The sequence below is a fragment of the Artibeus jamaicensis genome, unplaced genomic scaffold (genome assembly GCF_021234435.1).
Source record: "Artibeus jamaicensis isolate MK-2021 breed Jamaican fruit bat unplaced genomic scaffold, CSHL_Jam_final contig_1015, whole genome shotgun sequence".
Lineage (NCBI taxonomy): Eukaryota > Metazoa > Chordata > Mammalia > Chiroptera > Phyllostomidae > Artibeus > Artibeus jamaicensis.
Genome location: NW_026521194.1, coordinates 2,253,927 through 2,272,729, shown reverse-complemented (window position 1 = coordinate 2,272,729; position 18,803 = coordinate 2,253,927). Strand labels below are relative to the sequence as shown.

Below are 18,803 nucleotides of genomic sequence, written 5' to 3'. Positions count from 1 at the left end.
TTTATTCTTCCAAATCGATCGCCGGCATCAGATGTACAAGAAGCAACCAGATTTCCCCATTTAAGTCCAGAAGGTTCAAAGAATCAAAGAATCATAAGCATTAGACAGATTTGGCTTCTAAGAGCCCTCTGAGAGTTTGGTCCATGTGGGACTCTGCTCTATGTCATTTCTGACCTTTTCTTGTTTAGACTAAACAGTTCTAGGGATGGAAGCTTCAAAAAACACCTAGGAGTTTGGGATCACTCTAGAAGACAACATAATTTTTCTTTGTTAATATGCTTTCAAGGTGATGTCTATTTCTTTTCTTCCCATGACATACAGTGCTTACTTTCCACTGTTTGTAAGTACCTGCCATCTCCTTCCAAATACAGGGGTAGGCAAAAGTAGGTTAATAATAACAATAAATATACTAGTTAATAAACAAATAATAAGAATAAACTGTTTCATAGACTCACAGCTATAAGCCTACTTTTGCCTACCCTGTATTTTCTCCTCCGATAAATACCTGGTTTGTTTTTTTTTTTCAAATTCAGTTTAACTTTTCATCAACCCTGCCTCTATTCTGAATATATCCTAGTTTGTCAGTATCTCCCTTAAAAATGCAGGCCCTGGAACACACAGCCGCCAGGAGTGAGAAGTCGGCGCCCTGTGGAGGGCCTGGGGGGTGTGTCTCACCGCGCTGAACATCAGCAACTCTGTATCACCCAACGCCAAACCCACTGGGGCAGCTTGCCCCTCCTGCCACCATATTGCTGCCGCACACTGAGCTTATGGTCGATGAAAGCCCATGTGTCTTCTGCTCAGGAAGTGCTACTAACTTTTCTCCTTTAGTTCTTGTCCTGTCTATTGTTTGAGACTGAAATGCAGAACTTTCAGTTTTCTTTCTTAGAGCTCATCTGGCTCATTTAGGCCCATGCTCCCACCCTATTAACATGTCTTGACTGGATCTCTCACTCAACACCTGGGCCATCTTCCTAGCTATGCAATTCCTCTGTTTACACCCAATTCGTGGAGTCTGGTGAGGAAATCAGAATTCTGCCCTGGATGTTCTGTTGTCATCCGTGATGGGCAATAAGGCACAGTGTAGCTTATTGTCAGGAATCATGTTGCTCTCTTAAGATCTCTTGGCATTTGGTTTCTAAAATCTACCTTTTTAAACCCTTTCATTTGAAAAAGGAGGTATTTGCCCTTCTTCAGTCTTCAGTATCTCTCATATCTTCCATGACTCTTTGAAGGTGGCCAACACTGGTCCTATGATCACATCAAAAGTTCCTCCAATGACACTTGGACATGGGAAGTCGGGTTTGGAAATGTGATCTCACTTAAATCTTCTGGGGGTTCCAAGATCTTAGGCTTCTACATTTACACTCGAAAGGTAATTCTTCTTAATGGGTGCCCACACCGGCTGGATGCCTCTTCTGGCTCTCTCCTTGCATGGAAGAGCTCCCTCCCTCCCCAAGGGCTGGGGCTGGCAGGCAGGCCCTCCTCCCTGGCCACCCTTGCCAGACCTTAAAAGCCTGGGAGTCGAGGATCAGATGGCTCTGTTTGCTCGCCCCCCTTTCTTTAACCCCACACCACCATATCCAGGCAATAGGACAGCATCTCAGCTTTGTTTGGGCTTCTTGCTGCAACAACTGCTGGCTCAAAGGGCAGTCTTAATTTTGGTGTTTGTCATGTTCATTGTTTTCCAGTAATAACTTTCTGTTTCTACTCTGGACACTGTCAGTGTAGATTTTACATACATTCTGACGTGTGGCTCTTTTTGGAAGCCCTGCTCCCTCCCCTCCCCACTCCTTTTGTCTTTGCTTGGACATCTCATGGCTACTGGAGCAATCGGTGTGGCCTCCTAAGGAGGGAGCATCTCCTCCCCATCACATCGTTGCCCGAAGTGCATGGCAGAACTGCCCTGACGACCCCCACCTGCTCCCATTCCTGGGCACTTGACTTCTTCTCTCCGACCAGGAGTAATTTTTAACTCTGCTGGCTTGGTTAGAATGGCGGTGGCTGCTACAATTCAACAGCTTGTTTTTGCCAGAATGATCATCATTAATAATGAAGTTATCATCATTATTCTGGCAGTCCCTTGCCTGCTCTTCCTCCCCAAGTGTATCCAATATTCACACAACATGCATGAGTATCAGAAGTTATGTTTGCTCTGGGGCTTAAGGTTAGATTTTATTTCTTTTTTTATTGACAATGACGGTGCTCAGGAGCAGTCTAGGTAGCAGAGGAGTTACAGGAGGTGGAACACTGGATTGGAAGGTTAAGATGATGTGGCTTAACGTCAGCCCGTTCTTACCCAACATATCCTATTTGCTTAAAAAAACCAACTGCAGTGAATATTGTGATTTTTGCAGTGTGTCTGTGGTTCTGCTCTCTTTTATTCAAAATACAGGGAGCACCAGGAACCCCGGGTCTGCCAGGGCTCAGAGGTGATCCTGGGTTCCCAGGATTTCCAGGCATGAAAGGTACCGTTTTTGTGCACTGCTCTTCGGATGCCAATAGAGTGACTGAGATTCATATCCCAGGGCACACAAATGTCTGCACACGCCCAGTCGCCCCAGTTAGGGTTGGGACCAGTAAGACCTCAGCGTTACTGAAGAAGGCTCCACCAGCTACACCCAACCCCAGGGGACTCACAAATTAAAACCATAGCTTCAAGATGGAGACTATAGGAAAACCAAACAGAAACAGTGTACTGATGTGTGTGGGTTGGGGGTGGGAAACTACATTAAAACCAATAGTACTGCTCTGCATTGTTTATTGTCCCGTGTTTATTAATGGGCAGGGTAAGTGCATTTTATATGTGGCTTAAGCATTTTTTTCTTTATGTGGTTTTTTTCTTTATGTGGCACAGGCATTATGTTTTTAATCAGAAAAAAAAGTAACTGGGTTTTTAACTTTAAAATGTTGATACACGGACATTTAAGCTTCAGGTTTTGGAAATTCTCCAGTCTTCCATAACGGTGCTATGACCTTACATGAGGTTTGGAACATGGAAATTGATGTCTGAGCTGGTTAAATCCTCTGTACTGTTTTCTGTACGGCAGAGAACCTACTACAGATTGTAAGATGCTAAATATTAAGTGTAGCCGAAGTGAGCAAAGCCACATTTTCTCAAAGGAAGACTTTTTCCAGGTCTGAGGGAGGGTAAGGAGAGGTTCAGAGACAGCCTTTTTAACGCTTTTCACCACTGCCTCTCCCAGGAGCCAATCAGCGAAGAACAAATCAAAGCAGGGGATTCAGATGAGCCTCTCTACACGCTGGGGCGGTGACCACTGGCAGGCAGCCTGGGAAAAACGGGTGCCACCCGCTCCCCAAGCCTCACCATAGGAATGTCTAAGGCCTTTTCTTTATTTTTCAGTTATATAAAGCCCTCCCCCACGCCCTAAAGAAAGAAACATTCTGGCGAGGTATTTTCGGGGTATTTAGAGAGGAGAGCCATAGAATCGGTTCTCTTAAAATACGTTCCACGAAACACTGGAGCGCTCTCAGAGTTTCAGAATTGGACTTCCTATCAGTGGGCACGGCTGGGTTCGCTCCTTATTTAGAAATGTTTAATCCCCCAAGGGAAACAAGAACTATGACAACCAATATAATTTACCAGGAAATGTGGTGTAATAAGAGGCTTTAATGTCACTTCATATTTTACCTTAATGTTAAATTGAACTGGTTTCTGAACTTAAATAGTGAACTCTTAGACACTCCCCTCTGTGGCAGAAGAGGGCAAAGGGAGGAAAACTGGGACAACTGTAATATAATAATAATAAAAATTTCTAAATAAAGAAACTCTTCCCCTTCAGCACTACAATACAAATTCTTCACACTTATTTCTAGCGTATATCTTTCAACAGATATTGAACATGACTGATTGGGTCCACATGAAATGCCAAAACCTCTGTGAATATAATTAAGTTGGAGGCTGTCAAAGGGTGTCTTCCCTCCAACAGCATCTATCCTTGGAGTTGCCACCAACCTGAAGAGCTGGGAAACCCATTGTTCTAAGTGCAACCACATTGCTTCCCTCTCCCATTTTTTTTTAGGAGAGAAGGGTAACCCAGGACTTCGGGGATCAATTGGACCTCCGGGGCCAGTGGGGCCAAAAGGACCACCAGGTACACATTATGTCCTTAGTTTGCTCTCCAGGAAGAAAGGGTGACTCATGAGCAAAGCCATCATCTTCTTATGTTCATGTGAATAGGTGTACGTGGAGACCCTGGCACTGTCACGATCATCTCCCTTCCAGGAAGTCCAGGGCCACCGGGCCCAGCTGGACAACCAGGGACACAAGGAGAACCTGGGCCACCGGGGCCACCAGGGAAACCAGGTGTGGGACTGGCAGCACTGACTTGCATCACTAGGAACTAGTTGAACCAGCCAACAATAATTCACAAAAAACATTACACACTACATTTCAATACATTTTAGAATTGAGCTCATTTTATTCTTCACCAGCAGATACAAGACCTTTTCAATATATTGAAAGCTGTTGTGCATAGTATAAACTTGAGCAAATACACTTTGGGGCACTTAGGGGGTTGTTTTTTATTAAGGCAAAAGTATTGTATCCGTCTTTCCTAACAACTGTTCGTCCCAGAGCTCTATTTCTAATTGACTGCCTTCTTTATACTGATACTTTTCTAGCACTGTGTATAGCACTTGGAATAGTACGTACAAATGTATGCTTCATCTTATGAAAGCTTCTCAAAATATTGGTGTGTGAAAATTGAACTAGCCCCTTTATATAGGTTTAGCATACTGTAAATTTTCTGAATGAAATCATGTTCTAAATCTGCTTGAATCACCTGGGAGATAACGTATTACTTTGGTCGAAACAAGGGCGTAGTGAATTCCCGAACAGCATACACCAAGATGGCAGCACAACTTAAATACGCTGTAATTTCATATACTCCTAGTTCACTTTTAGGGGGCTTTTCCCCTGGGGACTAGGATGTAACAACTTGGATGACCAAGTGTCCCAGTTTGCCCAGAGCTCAGAGTCTGCTCAGTTTGCCGAACCTTCACTGCCGAAACTGGGGAGGTGAACTGAGATGGCACACCACCCTCCCTCTTATTCTATCTATGTGAGCTGTTCGGTGCAAGGTTGGTTTCTTCATTTTTTTGTTTCTGCATAGGACCCTGTGGGCCAAGAGGTAAACCAGGCAAGGATGGAACCCCAGGTACTCCTGGGCCCCCTGGAGAAAAAGGCAACAAAGGTCGTAAAGGAGAGCAAGGTAAACGCTGGCCTGTCCCCTTCGCCGCAGGGGCGTTTCAGCAGACAGAGAAGTCCTACTTTCGTGTGACTGCCTACAAGAGTAACCTAGGTCTTTCAGTTTGTTGTTCAGATTAGACTAAACACCAGCAGTAAAGCGTTCATTTGGATGAAAATTCAAGTTATTGAAATACACCATTCTTCTTAACCTCCTAACTGGGCAGGTGTACTCCAAATTTTTAGCCTGAGGACCTAATGAAGCACTAATTCTATTTGCAGAAAGGCCAGTACTGTTTTCCACTTACAGGAATACTTAGTTAATAATATGTACTTACGGGGGTGATATACAGGTAGAGAAATATTATCTGGATAGAAGCAGAAGAGCAAGTCAGCAGCCTTACTTAGGAAAGCTATGGTCTAACTATGCCATTTGTGATCACAACTCGACTCCTGTGCATGTTGAAAAACGGCCTCTTAACTGTTTCAGTCTAAGCATGAGCCCTATGTTCACCTGGACCAAAGTCTGCCTTCTGCGAGTTTCGCAAGCACCCCCTAGAAAATACCAGGATGTCCAAATCTTATTTTGAGGATTGCTGACTTTAAAATAAGAAAGAATTCTGTGATTCCCCAATTTCCTGATATATGCCCAAATCTACCATAACTGTCAAATCTAGAGATTTCAATCTTTAAAAGCTCCAATGCAATGCTAATATTTATATTAATTCCATAACCATTATAATTCAGTGTTGTCATGAGTGCACTTTACAGCACTGTTTGACTTTCCTTCAGATGTGTTTTCTAAGTGGTAAAAAAAAAAAAAAGAAGCCTTACTAATAATTGTATGAATTAAAAAAGCTTCATTGACCAAGTCGGTGTTTCAGAATGGGGCCACAGCAAGAGCGAAGGTCCTCCAGTACAAACTGTATTGAGAATGATTAGTAAGAGGACAGAGTTAATCCTAATGTTACAAAAGGCCTCATGAGAATGAGAGAGGAGTCTCAGAGTCAAACAGCATTGGTCTAAACTGAGAGCCTTGGCTGTTCTTGGATGTGTAGACTGTCCTTGGGTAATAGCTCACCTGAGTTTCTGCCACACCTGGCTGATTACTTCAGTTCCTGTGCAGACACCTGAAGGGACCTTGTGTTTGTTACAGCCTCCTGCAAAAGAAGGTAGACTCTAGGTAAAGTGAAGACACCTTCCCTGATTTATTAGGAGCATGGCAATTTGGACTTTTCAAGTAAGATGATTTTGAAGAATTTGGATGTAGCCTATTTTCAATTTCAAAGAATGAACCAAGGACCCAGGAGGAGATAGGAATAGGTAGGGACTGGAAAAAAGTGTATTGGGGATTTTACAAATCCTTGTGAAAAGCACTGACTTAAAACTGACACCAAGGCACAGCCTGATTCCATGGCATGGCGGTTCAGGAAGAAAAATACCAACACCTCTTTGACCAGGTAGGCCAAAAATCCGAGTCTCTGCCATCCCTGCATGTCCTCAGAACTCTAAAGGGCCATCAGCAAAATCAGGGGGACTTGGGGTGCAGTGGGAGCAGAAATGGATCAAGGGTGAGGGGGTTGGTTAGCCTGTGGCAGTACCATAAAAAACAAACAAACAAAAAAAAAGGTATTTGATGAAGAGAGAACAAGAAAAAGGAGAAAAAGGATAGGTCTCAGGTCCTATCCTGAGGATAGGTGTCATTAGAAAGTGACAAAAGTGTATTAATTAGTCTACTCCAAATGCAGAGAAAGTACAAAGTAAAAAACATACTTTGGTTTTAACTCATAAACTCTTACCAGTTTTTTAAACTCTTCTGTTCTTATTTGCCTTATTAACTGATCAAAACCTTTCTTGAAGTTTTCCTTTGAAGGAAATAGTTAAGCTACCTGAAAATAATGCCCACATTTATTGAAATTATGAAAAGCCCATGTAATTTTATCTTCTTGATTTTCATATTATATTTGATTTCTTATTCCCCACATTGTAAAGCAGTCATCTATGCAAAAAAAATGTACATAAAACCTACCACAGACCATGGTGCTTGGCACCACAGGGAAATACAGACAGACATCTTAATCCCAAAACATTCATCGTAAGATATAACAAATACGTGTAATGGCATTGTATGGTATTAGTCAGCATTTATTAATATTGTTCGGCCACTGTATAAGCCACTATTCTCTGTGACTCCTTACTATATTTGGGGCTTATCGGATACACATAAACATGTAAATCAGTACTTTGGAAAAACAAGTTTGAGGTTGTGTTGCAACACGCATAACATTTCTTGAAGGACTGCCTGGATTCGACGGACTGCCAGGTCTGAAGGGCAAGCCGGGCGACGCTGGACCGCCTGCAGCTGGTCCCACAATGAGAGGCTTCATCTTCACCCGGCACAGTCAGAGCACAGCAATTCCCTCCTGTCCAGAAGGGACGGAGCCGCTCTACAGCGGGTATTCGCTTCTTTTCGTGCAAGGAAATGAGCAAGCCCACGGACAGGACCTGGGTAATGCCCCAGTTCCCACTTTGTTCCACATACAGATTATAAGTTTTTATGGCATGGGGTACTTCTCTCTGAAGTGTAAACAACCTTGGGTATCAAGATAGTAAACAAAAGATTGGTTTCCTGTCTAATTTTATTTTGAAATGTAAAGTTCTTCTGAATTACAGTTGACATACAATATTGTACTAGTTTCAGATGTAGAACATAGTGAGATTTAACATTTATATACCTAACAAAGTGATCACCACAAAAAGTCCACTATCCATCACCATGCAAAGTTATTGTGATATTGATATTCATATTCCTTATGTTGTACTTTACATCCTGATGACATATTCACAAGATTCTACCTCCTAATCCCCTCAGCCTTTTCACCCATACCCCCACCACCCAACCCTCTGGCAATTACCAGTTTTTCTGTATCTATAGGTCAGTTTGTTCATTTTTGTTTTTTAGTTTCCATCCCTAACTGAAATGATACAGTATTTGTCTTTCTCTGACCTAATTTCCTTAGCATAATACCCTCTAGGTCAATCTGTGTTGCTGCAAATGGCAAGATCCACTTCTTTTCTGGCTGTGCAACACCCTGGTGTGTTGTCTGCATGTGCACACACATCCACTCCTTTTATCCATTTGTCTGGTGATGAATGCTGGGGTTGTTTCAATAGCTTGGCTACTGTAAATAATGCTGCAGTAAACAAAGGTGCATGTATTTTTAAAAAATTGTTCTACTTCTGGGGACTTATCTGAAGAAAACAATTGCTGGGTCCTTCTTTGTCTCTTGTTATATAGCCTTTGTTTTAAAGTCTTTTCGTCTGATATAAGTATTGCTATCCCAGCTTCTGTTTTTTTCATTTCCATTTATATGAAACATCTTTTCCATTTATTTATTTCCAGTCTCTGTGTGACTTTCAATCAAGAGTCTCATGGAGGCAAAGTAGGCAGGAATACGTACAGGTCTTTTTTTTTTTTTTTTTTTTTAACCATTCAGTCATCCTGTTTCTGCAATGGAGCATTCACTCCACTTCAGTTGAAGTAATTATTGATAGGTGTGTGCTTATTGCCATTTTAATTGTTTTCATACTACATTTGTAAGTGGTTGGTCTACTATCTTTACTATATGTTTGCCTTTAGCAGTACATATTTTTTCATCTTATTTCTAGTTTTGGCCTTTTCCAGTTAAATAATTCCCTTTAACATTTCTCATAATGCTGCTTTAGTGGTGATGAACTCCTTTAACTGTTGCTTGTCTGAGAAAATCTTGATCTCTCCTCCTATTCTGAATGATAACCTTGCTGGGTAGAGTATTCTTGGTTGTACATTTTTTCTTTCATCATGTTGAATATATCATGCCACTCCCTTCTGGCCTGCAAAGTTTCTGTTGAAAAGTCAGCTGACAGTCTTATAGGAATGCCCTTGTATGTAACTAGTTGTTTTTCTCTTGTTGCTTTTAAGACTCTCTCTTTAACTTTCAACAACTTAATTATAATGTGTCTCAGTGTGGGTCTCTTTGGGTTTATCTTGTTTGGGACTCTGTGCTTCCTGGACTTAGATGTCTGTTTCCTTTCCCAAGTTAGGAAAGTTTTCAGCCATTATTTCCTCAAATAGGTTTTCTGTTCTCCTTCTGGGACCCGTATGACTTGAATGTTAGTTAGTATGCTTGATGTTGTCCCATAGGTCTCTTATGCTATCTTCATTCTTTTTTCTTTTTGATCTTCCACTATGCTGTTTTCCTGATTGCTCATCCAGTCTTCTGTGTCATCAGATTTGATGGTGATTTCCTACAGTGATTTTTTCATTTTAATTGTTATGTTCTTCAGTTCTAATTATGTCCTTTTTTAGAATTTTTAGGTCTTTGTTCAAGTTGCTGAAGTTCTGAGTTTCTTTGTCTGCACAGTTGAAAGAGCATCTTCATGACTGTTACTTTGAACTCTTTCTTCATCCAGTAGACCAGCTGATCTCAGTTGCATGTTGTTCTTTTTCTGGGGTTTTATCCTGGTTTTTTTTTTTTTTTTGGAACATATTCTTTTCTATCTTCATTTTGCCTGTTTATTTTTATGTATTGTATTAGGTAGTTAAGCTAAATCTCTTGGTCTTGAAAAAGTGGCCTTATTTTCCCATGGGGCCCTAACTTCAATGTCCCTCTTATTACCAGAGCCAGGTGGTCTATGGCAGGGACTAATATAGCCTCCTGTTGTGGCTGGGCCACAACTTCTGTGGACACACTAGCAGGCAAGGCTGCTATCTGGCCTGCTGGCTGTGAGGCCTGGCCACAACTGTTGCAGGCTCACTGGAATGCAGGGCAAGGCTTTGGTGTGGCTGGCTGCAAAGCGCACCCCCGCTGTTGCAGACACACTGCCGTGTGCTGGTGCTGAGTGATGCTTCCCACTGTGTGTGGCAGGGCGGGAAGTGCTCTGGAAGGGTCTACCCTGGGTAGCCCCTCAGGGAAATGCCAGGGTGGGTTGAACAGTGTTAGCAAGGTTAATGGGCAGTGTCAGACCAGCCAGATTAAAGGAGGAAAATGGTACCCACCAGCACCTGTGGCACCAGCAAGTTCCAACAGATCCCTGTCCCTCCAGCACACACCCTAAAATTAGTCAATGAATCACCTTCATGTATGACCTAGCTGCTTTTTAAACTGCTCCCTCTGTGCCAGAACTAGGAAGGAGCGCAACCTGGGTTTCCTACAGACCTTTGGCTCCCCCAGATGTAAGCCTTGCTGATTTTCAGACAGCTGTTATGAGGGCTCCACTTCCTGGTTCAGGTCAACCAGTTTAGGGTTCAGACCCTTCGCTCTCCAGGGACGACCTCTGAGGTTGTGATAACCCTCCCACTCATGAGTCCCTGCATGAGGAGTAGGGAGTAGGGTAGGTGCTGACTAGGCTTAGTCTTTACCCCTCCTACCCTTTTCAGTGTGGCTTTTACTTTGTCTATAGTTGTAGAAAATCTTTCTGCGAGTCTTCAAGTGATCCCAGAGACAGTTGCTCTACATGTAGTTGCAGTTTTGGTGTTAATGAAAGGAGGTGAGCTCAGGATCCTCCTACTCTGCCATCTTGAACTTGAAGCCTGGGGCTTTGCTCTTGAATGTCAATTTAGCTCATCCTGTTCAACAAAAACAGCTTCATGTAAATCATCTATCTGGTTTTTAATCATAAAGTAACATATTTTCTAAAGCTTTTCCTGGCTATTAGGTATTGTATATGTATCAAGACCTGGGAATACTTTAAAGCAAAAACATTTTTCCAACTGACCTCTACCAGTCCTCAAATTCTACACTGATTAAGATGGGCCACAGAAGTATTAAGAGTGTGAAAAAGACAATTTGTTTGCCCACTAGATCTTTGATTTCTATCATTATTAAAAATTCCATAATACATTTTTCAAATAACTTTTTTTGTCATCTTTCTTCAGTTTTTGCCATAGGTTATATTTTAATTAGCCTCTATCTAGTAACAATATCCAAAATGATTTCAATTTACTGAAAGTGATAACCAGTCTGCTATTTTATTAGGAACTCTTGGAAGCTGCCTACAGCGATTTACCACAATGCCATTCTTATTCTGTAACATCAACAAAGTATGTAACTTCGCATCTCGAAATGATTATTCCTACTGGCTGTCAACAGCAGCTCTGATGCCAATGGACATGGCTCCAATTACTGGCAGAGCCCTGGAGCCTTATATTAGCAGGTAAAAATCCAGTCACTTAGTTTGTGGGGGAACTTGGTGAATCACTTCTTTTAAAATCGAACGGTAAGCAGCACATCGGAGTCCAGGACACGATGATGCCACCAGGTTCTTTGTTTCATGCCGCAGATGCACCGTCTGTGAAGGTCCTGCAATTGCCATAGCCATTCACAGCCAAACCACCGACATTCCTTCGTGTCCCCATGGCTGGATTTCTCTCTGGAAAGGATTTTCTTTCATCATGGTAAGGAAAAAAGGAGCAGCAATTTCATACCAAAGATTGCTTGTAGAATCCTGAATGCCCCCAAAATGAGGTATCTGATAATACACAAAATATGTCACAAACATGTGCTTAAAATCTGAAAATATACCCTCCTTTTAAAAAGCAGTCAGTTGTTTTTTTTTTTTGGTAAATTATAGAGCACTTAAAAAATAGACTTCTCAGGAGATTACCCATAAATTCTAAGACATTTAGGTGAACAGTAGCTACAATATTGGTAATAAAATATCTGTTTTTTTTAATGTGGCACATGTTTTATATACATCTTCCACAATCTTTATGAAAACCTTGCAAGGTAGTTTCTGTCATCTACAGATTTACAAAAAAAGTATTTTCTCCGGAGTCTCACAACTAATAAATGGTAAAGCTAGGATTTGTACCCAAGTCTCCCTGCTCCAAAAGCTTCGTACCTTAAACTGTTTCCTTTGACTTTAATATGAAGATGGGCAGTAAGAGAGAAACAACCTTTAAAAAATTTTCTCAGACGTAAGTGCCAAGTGAAGAAATTTATCAACGGACCACCTGTGAGTCTGACAGCAGCACACACATAGTTAGTGGTTATTCATATTCTGTATGAATAGTTCCCCTTATTTACTCACAGTTGTCCATTCTTTCAATCATGATTCAATGAATATTTATTGAACACCTACCATATGCCACAAGCACTAAGGATACCAGCCTTGAATATTTATTGAACACCTACCATATGCCATAAGCACTAAGGATACCAGCCTTGAACCAAGTTCCTGCTCTCACAGAGCTTATATCCTGGTGGTGAAGGTGGACAATAAGCAGGAAGACACAGTAACAAGAACAGTAACGAAGTAACTGGTGTGTTGGCATATCTGGGCAAAGAAGCACAAGAAGTTTAATTCATGCCCCCCCTTTGTCTTCTATTACAAAAACAAAGCCAAAAACCAGAGCACTGAAAATTTCAACACCGTACACAGAATTCTCATTCAGATATATCTGTTGTGACAGTTCACAAGTGCGGGTTCCGAGGGCGCGGGGCAAGCGCTGGCATCCCCTGGATCCTGCCTGGAAGAGTTCCGAGCCAGCCCGTTCATCGAATGCCACGGAAGAGGAACATGCAACTACTACTCAAATTCCTACAGTTTCTGGTTGGCTTCACTGAACCCAGAAAGAATGTTCAGGTAAACATGCGAAGTCAAGCTTAATCAGATGACTCAACTGCAGAACTACTAAAAGGTTGCCTATGTTAGATTTTCATTTTAAAAATCTCGCGTGTCAATAAAATCCTGTTTGGCTTGGCACTTCCGGTTACAAGAATCAACAAGTAGGTATGGTTTTGTGCTCCTGCAACAACAAACGCATCACCAGATGTATTTAATTACTGAATAAATGTATAGTAAATTACTGAATAAAACCATTAAATGATCTGCCAATCATCATTATATTGAAAGACTTTTAGGACAGGCTATTTAAAAAACAGGGTTAGTTTTCATTAACAAAGTAATCTGTGTGATTCCTTAGTGCTATTGAAATACAACTGAAATCATAAAATGTGGACAATATCTATACCATGTCAGAAATTCACCTCCTATAATAAAGTTTAGGTTAGCTACAATATGTATTAATAAGACTCAAACCCAACAAGCATTCCCTTTTTATCTACAAATTGATTTTTTTTTCCAGAAAACCTATTCCATCAACTGTGAAAGCTGGGGAGTTAGAAAAGATCATAAGTCGTTGTCGGGTGTGCATGAAGAGAAGACAATGAAGAAATCGAAGAAAACAGAACCGTTACTTTTTCATCCTAAATAACTAGTAATGATGCAGGGCAAGCATTTACTTACTTTTCTCTAACCAACAATACCTCTCTATGATGGCTTGGAACAAAGTTTCTGTTTGTTTCCCCATACACCAAACATTTCTTCTAAGTTAGTTCTGTGATCCTGGCCTCTAAGTCTGTTTCCAAGTTCTCTATGGCAAGACAGCAGAGTTTTCACAAAGCATCCCTGAAACTGTGTTCTACTTGTATCCAACGCACTATCTAAATGGTGACTGTATAAAGTTTGATGATACAAGTGAAGACCTGTTTGGCCCATTGAATTCCCAAGATCTGCCCTTTCTATTTCAGGCTTTGAGACTCAGAGAGGCTACTTTAGTTTTGGAATGCCCCACCACCTACTTCCTCAGACTTTAGATCCTAAGCGGACAAGATGCAGGGAAGACATGCATCATTCATAAAACTGGACTTTCAGATCTATTCATAAAACTGGACTTTCAGATCTGTTAATTAACCTAAGACTGGAGGGAACCATTATTAAACTGGGGTTCATGGATTTTCTAGAGTACCTTTAAACATATGCAATATTAAGGCTAAAAGAGAGGTTCCCTGAATGGAATCACAATAGCCTTGGAAACACTGTATGGTTTTGGTTTTTACTTTTTAAGTCTTTTGGTTTGTCCATTGAATTCATGTCCCTGCAGCAACACAACCTGCTTGTATTCCGAGTAGGTACAGCTTTTACCCTTAGTGGATTAGTTTCAATAGAATTTCTACACACATACTCAGAACTGGGTCTAATTCTAGCTTTTCTTTTACCAGCACACCCACATAAATAGTAACAAGCTACTAGATGTGCATGTGTACTTCATCCCCATCCCTATAAATGTCGGTGCATATAATTGAGTAGTTCAATAATCCATGAAAGAACTTAAGGCATTTGTTGGCTAATGAGGCTCAGAATATTTTTCCGTTGCTTGAAATATTCCATTTAGCTTGGACATTTAGAGACTCCCTTGTTACTTCTCTAATTCTTCTTTGGTAAAAACATTTTTCAAACCATATTAAGAAAGTCCACTGTGTAAAAATCTTAATGTACAAATTGTATAGCTTGCCGGCGGTGTCTTAAAACTTTCTTTTCAGTGTGGTTAATAGATTCCCAAGGTTACTTAATTCAACTTAACAAGTATTTTATTCAGCACCAAGCCATACCACAGGCACTGTGCTAAATTACAGAAATACTAAGGGAGGCGGCACTTGTCTCTGATCTAATATCCTGGAAAAAGTAACTTACTGTTTCTGTTAGGAACCCCACACAGCTGAGTTGTGTCCCCCCTTTTCTTCCTTTATCTCTGACCTAACACTTCCCCATTAATTCAGCAGCTCTCAATAAAGGTTTTAAAAATAAGATCTATGCCCAAGATTTCTAGCTTCTCCTAGTCTAGCTTTTTCTAGGCACCACAGACCTTGGTTTGGACAATGTTAAGAAAACAAAGCTCTGCAAAACATTAAAACCATTTATATGTGATGACAGCACTGTCGGATGAGGCTCAGAAGTCAGGCATCCTACAAAAAATCTCTGAAGATGTTTACCGATCCACCTAGGCGGAGGTAGTGGTGCTGATATTTAAATTCAGGTTTTACTGCTTCAGTCTCAGTTACCTTGGAGGAGAAGATGTGGCCCCAGAGGACGGCACAGACCGTGACCACGGCCCACTTCCTCCACTGCTCTCGTGACTGCTGTCAAGCCATTTTTACGTTTAAACTAAGAAGCGCGTTTTACTTAGATTATTTATACTCACCTAATATTCAGACTTTTTGCTCTAAAAATACCCTACTGTCCCCATTGTACTGCAGTGACACAGAGGGCTGACAGATCCCCACAAACCCTCTACAGACCTGTAGTTCTCCCAGTGTGGTCCCTGGACCAGCAGCTGAGGGGTACCCTGTCCTGTGGAGTCCTCCCAGTTGCGGATGAAATAAACTGGCCTGCACACAATCTTTGAACTTAAACATCTGGTTTATACCAACAGGACTATAGCAAAGCAAAGCAAAGCAAACTTCCAAGGGTACAGTGCATTTTTCAGGCCTGATTTCCCATGGGAACCGTCGGTGCTAGGGTCAGGGGACACCTGGTACCTGCATTCCCGGTTTTCCGGGCAAGTCTCACAGGCCTCTTTCAAGGCCTAGCTTGGCGGTGCTAGTCTCCCATACCACACAAAGCAGTCCCCACCAAGCAGCATCTGGGAACTTGTCCCAAATACAAATTCTAGGGCCAACCTCATGCCAATAGAATCACAAACTCTGGGGGTAAGGTCCAGAGTTTTAACAAGCCCCCTCGCCCCCAGTGATTTCCAATGCATGGTAAAGACAGAAAAACTGCTCTAGGCAAATGCCCCCAAAAACAATTCTACAGGCCATTACCAGATTTGGCTGGCCACGAGCGTTCCACCTGTGCCTCTTTTGCAAGTCCAAAATCACAGATGAACTTAAGTTTGTGTAATGTTACTAATATGAAGAGGCCTTAGATTGGGGCTAATGCCAAATGACTGGTGTCCGCTTGTCCCCAAACCTCCATCCTCTTGTCCTCTCATCAGTGTTTAACTTCCGAGGAAGACAAGTGATGCAAAATGAAGCCATGTTACCAGCTGCTCAATCATACTTCTAAGACTGAGCATTAAAATACAGCTCATGTGCACTTCTTTCTAAGACACCTATGAGTAGCTTATAAAGTTAGGAAGATTTAACTTTGTAGATAAAATGTTAAATTACTTGTTTCTTTTAAATTGGGGGCTTGGCTTCAACTTTGGAATTACTGTGTGCTCACGGGGGGGTTTCTCTTTCTCCAGAATAAATACTATTAAATAACTTATTTATAAAAGTATTACAATGTTAAATTTGAATTTTATTGCTAATATAACTTACAAAGACTTTTCTATGCATCAAATGCAACTTACTGCTACTAAACTTAATATTTACTTTATAACCAAATGAAATATATTTAAAATATATTGAATACTTTATATTATTGTATCTTGACAAAATTACAATGTTATAATGTACTAATATTTCTGTAATTATAGCTGAAATTTAACTTTATTGTAGTCTAATAATAAAATGAAAAAACTATATCTAGTCTTATTTTTTCAAAATGAAAATAACTTACTTTGAATTTTAGAAATATGCATTCACTGTAAAATCAATAGATGGTACAGAAGTTAACACCCTGGGGACATATTTTCATATCCACAGATGAGAACTAACCAGTACTTGCATGGCTGTATTACATAAGTCAATGAACCCCCAATCTTTTACAATTTTTCCTATCTCATCTTAATACTAGTGAGGTTGAACATTGTCTAATTAGTATTTTTATTAGGGTTTATTTTTGTTTTCCCATGAAGAGCCCAGTCATACCTTTGCTCATTTTCTGTGGCAATGTGTAAGGAGTAAGGAATCAGTAAGAAAATCAGTATAGATCAGTAAGTGTGTGTAAATCAGTAAGAAACTGTATAGATTATGGAAATTACGGGTCATATATTTTGATAACGTTTCCCATTTATAATACAACTACTCCTCATTTGAGGAAAATACTCATAGAATTTCAAATGTAGACAACTGACAAAGAACACTTTTACTACACTAAGCATGAAATCTCTTAATTAAGGAACTTACAAGTTGTGTTGTATAGCAATAAAGCTATAATCAGTGAAGAAAAAGAATGAACAGTGATCCTAGGCAATAATTCTAAGATCAAGAAAATTGTTGCTTAAATAAATATCTTAGAATCACTCTCATAAGAAGGCAAAAGAAGTCTAGTTTGTAAACATTTTGAGTCAAAAACCATACTAATCCATTTTAATGAACTTATTTTTACAGCTGGCAAGTAGAAAAAGAAGTGCTGTGTTTGAGCTCATTCTCTCTCTCTCCCCCTTTACTTTGTAAGACTGTTTGTAGAGGAAACTTTTTACTAGTCTCTAGTGGGTTCTTAGCAACCTAAGGACAGGAAGTGCAGAACACTGAGAGCACTGAGTGCCTAACTCACTTCACCCTAATCCCAGGTCTGCCCACTGGAAACTAAGAGACAACCAAACACATAAGAAAAGTGAGTTTTTTTTAAATAACCAAGTTAAATTTAAACAACTTCAGATAAATATTACACTCTCTAGATTTTTGTAGTCTTTATGGTGTTTTCCAAAAATGCTGACATTGCTCAAAACCTTTTTAGAACTATCGCTTTGGGATTATCCTTAGTTCCAGTTTTTCAGTGGAACAAGGGAATGAGTCCCATTACTTTTCTCAAAAACCTACAACACGCTCAATACGTTTGACTCCACAGAAAATAAACAGATGGGTGAGATACAGACCTTGGTTTCAAACAGAGAACTTAATAGTAATGGGGAAAAATACAATAGATTAAATAGAATGTTGCACAAACACAAACCGGTAGCTCTGAAATTTTTCTTTAAAAAACGCAGAATTTATAATCTGGTAGGGGACGAAAAGAAGACAAATATTGAACAAAGTTATTAAGTGCTTTAGGAAATGACAATCAGTGGTTCAAAAGTTGGAGGCATAAGTTAAATAATTCATAAAAGATGGTCCCTTGAGGACTGTTAGGATCTGGGGGCACAAAGTATTCCCTGGTTCGGCTTCAGTCCGTTCCAGCGTTGGTGGACAAGATGCTGACTTTTCCTGCGGAAAGCCAGAGGGCTAGATCCAGAGAGTACAGAAGCTTAACAACACTGAAACCGAGATCCTTCCGGATTCTCTTCTTGAAGGATTAGGGTAGTCTGGAAGAGCGGGAGTCACTGTTCAGGAAGTCTGGAATTAACCTAAAGAGCCCTCCAAATTAAAGCGTTTAAGATAACTCACGGGCAGCAAGGTGGTTATGGAAGGGAAAGGCTTGGGGGGTGGGGTGGTGAAGGAGGACCAAGTCCACGGCGACGGAAGATCTGACTCTTGGGTGGTGGGCACACAATGCCAATATACAGAAGGTGGATTATATTATTGTACTCTTGAAACCCACATAACTTTATTAACCAAGATTACCGCAATGTTTCATTACAAAATAAATAACTGGTATAGCTGACGAAAACGGTAGATTCCCAGGCTTCACACCAGGTAAATCGTGATGCAGGCAGCTCTGAAATAGCTGTTTTTAACTGGCTAGCGACGGTCTACTTGTGAAACAAGAGGCTCTTAACGACGACGGACTCCAACCAGGATTCGCGCGAACCCAACACGTACCGTGAAAGCCCGTCCCGTGTGGCTGGTGCACTGCCCAGCAAAAGACGTGCCTCCGCGCCGGACGTCCCGAGTCGTCGCCCCCAGTGCGGTGCGTGCGTCACGCGTCGGCCGGCCGCCGACAT

General features: G+C 41.0%; 1 protein-coding gene and 1 long non-coding RNA gene across 4 annotated transcripts in view; one reads left to right on the top strand and one right to left on the bottom strand.

The window, feature by feature from the left end:
- Positions 1-16,497, top strand: part of COL4A3 (collagen type IV alpha 3 chain) — a 127,814-nt gene extending 111,317 nt beyond the window's left edge. The window contains exons 44-52 of one of the 2 annotated variants that reach the window (XM_037139236.2): positions 2,396-2,468; positions 4,044-4,115; positions 4,202-4,327; positions 5,136-5,234; positions 7,506-7,718; positions 11,227-11,404; positions 11,531-11,645; positions 12,663-12,835; positions 13,338-16,497. In XM_037139236.2, coding sequence (XP_036995131.2) covers positions 2,396-2,468; positions 4,044-4,115; positions 4,202-4,327; positions 5,136-5,234; positions 7,506-7,718; positions 11,227-11,404; positions 11,531-11,645; positions 12,663-12,835; positions 13,338-13,422 — 1,134 coding nt within the window. In that variant the 3' untranslated portion in view covers positions 13,423-16,497. Of the gene's footprint in view, positions 1-2,395; positions 2,469-4,043; positions 4,116-4,201; positions 4,328-5,135; positions 5,235-7,505; positions 7,719-11,226; positions 11,405-11,530; positions 11,646-12,662; positions 12,836-13,337 lie in introns of those variants that run through there. The other variant, XM_053665707.1, reaches the window with a different exon arrangement.
- LOC119044744 (uncharacterized) overlaps positions 1-18,752 on the bottom strand; it is a 42,572-nt gene extending 23,820 nt beyond the window's left edge. For both annotated transcript variants that reach the window (XR_008391770.1, XR_008391772.1), the window contains exons 1-2: positions 18,682-18,752; positions 6,291-6,369 (exon numbers count right to left, since the gene is read on the bottom strand). This is a non-coding gene — a long non-coding RNA (uncharacterized LOC119044744). The remainder of the gene's footprint in view (positions 1-6,290; positions 6,370-18,681) is intronic.
- Between the last annotated feature and the right edge of the window lie 51 nt (positions 18,753-18,803).